The sequence below is a fragment of the Camelina sativa genome, chromosome 7 (genome assembly GCF_000633955.1).
Source record: "Camelina sativa cultivar DH55 chromosome 7, Cs, whole genome shotgun sequence".
In the NCBI taxonomy this organism is placed as follows: Eukaryota; Viridiplantae; Streptophyta; class Magnoliopsida; order Brassicales; family Brassicaceae; genus Camelina; species Camelina sativa.
The window spans coordinates 6,333,862-6,337,402 of NC_025691.1; the positions used below are offsets into that span (position 1 = coordinate 6,333,862).

At 38.5% G+C, this 3,541-nt stretch overlaps 1 protein-coding gene across 1 annotated transcript in view; it reads right to left on the reverse strand.

Moving 5' to 3' along the window:
• The window catches only part of LOC104700507 (ABC transporter G family member 31), an 8,297-nt gene extending 5,093 nt beyond the window's left edge, over positions 1 to 3,204 (reverse strand). The window contains exons 1-9 of the mRNA XM_010416029.2: positions 2,704 to 3,204; positions 2,488 to 2,608; positions 2,221 to 2,394; positions 1,856 to 2,018; positions 1,689 to 1,765; positions 1,471 to 1,615; positions 1,070 to 1,371; positions 625 to 906; positions 179 to 495 (exon numbers count right to left, since the gene is read on the reverse strand). Coding sequence (XP_010414331.1) covers positions 179 to 495; positions 625 to 906; positions 1,070 to 1,371; positions 1,471 to 1,615; positions 1,689 to 1,765; positions 1,856 to 2,018; positions 2,221 to 2,394; positions 2,488 to 2,608; positions 2,704 to 3,065 — 1,943 coding nt within the window. The 5' untranslated portion in view covers positions 3,066 to 3,204. The remainder of the gene's footprint in view (positions 1 to 178; positions 496 to 624; positions 907 to 1,069; positions 1,372 to 1,470; positions 1,616 to 1,688; positions 1,766 to 1,855; positions 2,019 to 2,220; positions 2,395 to 2,487; positions 2,609 to 2,703) is intronic.

The following is a 3,541-nucleotide window of genomic DNA, read 5'->3' on the forward strand; positions in this document are numbered from 1 at the left end:
CTTGCTAGAGAAGCCATCATACGAAATAAACCGAGAGCCATTTGATGCACCGAGAAGAGGAGTAACATGTATCGGAAAAACCTAAGGGAGAACAAAAGGAGATTTGTTTGTAAGACTACAAAACTAAAAAAATCAATTGGTTAAGAAAAATATATTAACGTCCGAGGAAATGACTAACCTGCCTGGTGAGGGAGCAAGTCCCACACTGTAGTATACCACACAAGTCCAGACAACAGCTTCAAGGACAGAGTAAGGCACACGCAACAGCCAGCTGGCTATAGACCATGACCAAGCAGGATGAAACGAGTTATCTCTTTGCTTGTAGAAAACCGGGAGACGCGATATCATGAGAGGCAATTCAGAGAAACCATTGAACATCATGTGCACTAGTCCAAAGAAAAGGCAAGACAGATACTCGTTGCCAAATTGTTCGCTTGTTGGGTGTAATCTAGTTCTCAAAAACACCGTGGCTGTGACAAATCCCACAAATGCAACCTTTAAGGAACACAAAATGTTACATATCAGAAACATAGAAGCTTTTATATAACACAAAGTGAAACTCTATTCAAGTCATAAAGATAGCACTGTTAATACTCTAGATGAAAATAGGTAGATATATATTACCTGGCATGTCCTAAAAGTGTAAAGAAACCTGTGCCGATTGATCAATAGTATTTCTCGTTCAAAGCAAGCTTTAAGGTTTTCCCATCCTGATATGGCAAATTTTGTTCTGCATAAAGCTGAAGGATCCGCGGATGACTTATCAAATGGTGTGGCCAGCTTGGAATCCGCAGCATGCCCATATTGCGAGTTTTGGAATGCAGCCGCTATGTCTGAGACAGGAATGAACTGATATGGCTTCGAAGGATCTGCCCAATATTGAGCTTGATCCTTTTTGGAAGTCACCTGCATGCCAACAGTGTAATCGATTAGAGAATAGGACTTTTAGGCTACCATGTGAAGTTGAACTGCTAAACTATATCCCTGAATCATACCTATTAATGTCTTAGTCAACAACCAAACCCTAACAAATAAACAACAAGATTGTAAAAAGAGTTAGGATGTATACCTCTTGGAGAAAATCCGCAACACCTTTACGTGGCGGGAGACGAAATCCTAGAGACTCAAAAAATCCCACCACTTCTTGACGAGGGCCTTGATACACCATGTAGCCTTCTGACAGAAGTATTAAGTCATCAAACAGATCAAATGTCTCTGGTGCGGGCTGAAGAAGTGCCATGAGAACAGTTGCATCCATTAGGTGGACAAAGTTTCTGATGCATTTCACAATCTGAAAAGTTGTTGAGCTATCAAGACCAGTAGATATTTCATCCATAAACAACGTTTTTCTTGGTCCAACAGTCATCTCTCCTGCATTATATATAGGTCAGGTTTAACAGTTTAGCACACAACAGAGCTGGTGGATAATTATGTGAGATAGATATAAAGTTAAAAGAGAGTGAAAGAGACCTGTTGTTACTCTTTTCCTTTGACCTCCTGAAACACCTCTCATCATATCATTACCAACGATTGTATCAGAACATACATCAAGACCAAGCACTCTAAGCACATAATCTGTGGAAACACTATGCTTTTCACCCTTGACAGAAGCAGCCTATAACAAAGAGAAAGTGTCAGGCTTTGTTGTGTGATCAAGAAACATGATATAGGAGCTATATGACACTGACCTTCATAAAAGCGTCAATCTCAGAAGAAGGACGTATACCCCTCTCTTTCTCTAATCGGGTTAAATCTTTCATGTAACCTATAACATCAAAACAGAAAATGTTTAAGAACATTTGACTGGAAGAAGATTTTATAGTGAGTGAGTAGTAACACCAAATGAAAAATTAACCTGCAAATCCTTCATTTGCACCCTGACATCTCGCAGCAAAATCAAGCGTTTCACGAACAGTGAGTTCAGCAATGTGGTTGTCGGTTTGACTGATATATGCTGAAGTCCTCTTAACATGGAACTCATCAAGATTCTCCCCATTGTAGGTAATGTTACCCGTTTTCTATAAAATCAAAAAGTTAAAAGTTTATATCATAAATACCAAAAAAGAAAGAAAAAAAAGTGAACAGAATCTTTGTATGATCAAATTACAAACCTTTAACACATATGCATGTGACTATTAAACTGTAACAGATACCAAAAAATAAGATGCATGTGATATATATGTGAACATAGAGTAAATAACTTCACATGTTTAAACCAACCTTTAAACTCTGATCAAGTTTCCCTGCTAGAGCTAGTAGCAACGTCGACTTCCCCGAACCTGGTGGTCCTAATAACAAAGTCATCCTTCCTGGTTTGATAATCCCACTAATATCTTTCAAAATGTTCAGCTTGTGTTTCTTAGGCTTAATAATCATCAAACTGCTTAAGCAACGCTGCAAAACAACAGAGACAGAATCCACAATTAGAAACAATCTTTTTTTTTGCAAAGTCAGAAGATAAAAAAAAAAAAAAAAAAGAAGACAAACCTCAACGAAATCACGAGAGACATTAACCAAAGTAGGCAAAGCTCTAGTACCAGCTTGAACATCAGCTTCAATGTTCAAATTCTCGAACCGGACTTCGATTTTTGGAACCTCCATACCAACTCTATAGAAATATTTTAAAAAATTATAATTTAAATAAATATAATATTAAAAAAAATTCCTAAAATTAGAAACAGAGGAATCGAAAGAGTCACATACCGATCAAGCCGTTCTTTAATAGCAGAGAGGAGCTTGTAATTATCTTGATCACTAGTCGCAAGAGCTTGACGAACAAGCATCTCACGATCCGCGCGATCTAGCTTCTTCACATCAATCGTCTGAACAACGTTCCCGTCGGCGTAACCAGAAGTCGTCTGACTCTGCGTCTGAGACCGACGAAGGATCGTCGTACCGAGATTACTACCACCGTGTCTCTGCGACGGTAACCTCCCGATCGCCGCCCACCGTAGATCCTCTTCATCTTGCTCGACAGTATCGGCGTTCGACGGCCGCGCGAACGATTCTCTACCAGTCTCAACGTCGAATTCGAAATACTCGCTCCCATTCGAAGCCGCCGCCATTGCTCTCCGAACGAAGAAGAGATCGAAATCGAGATTTGTTCTTATCTCTCTCACGATTTTGAGAATTTGTTTCGTTTTTTGTTTTTTTCTTTTGTTACTCTCCGAAAAATCAGAGAAAGAGAACCTTTTTTTTGGGACTTCTCTGTTAGATTATTTTGATTCAGTTAAGGGGGAGTCTACATTATATAAAGCGTGTGCATAATCACCGGGCATATTTTGAAGGTACATGAAATGACGGTGTTGCCCTTGTGGTCTTTGTGGAGCGAGGCCGAGTGTGTGTATTTTAGAAAGAGTTTGAGTAGCGTTTGAGTTTGTTTTTGTTTTCTTCTAGAAGGTTGTTTGAATAGTGATTACGATTACTACTATTTTTGATCGAATGTTTCTGTAACTATGGCTATTAAAAGATAATTAAATTAAGCAGTTAATTTTTTCTGTTTAATGCAGTCAACTAAGATTTTTTTTTTTTTTTTTTTTTT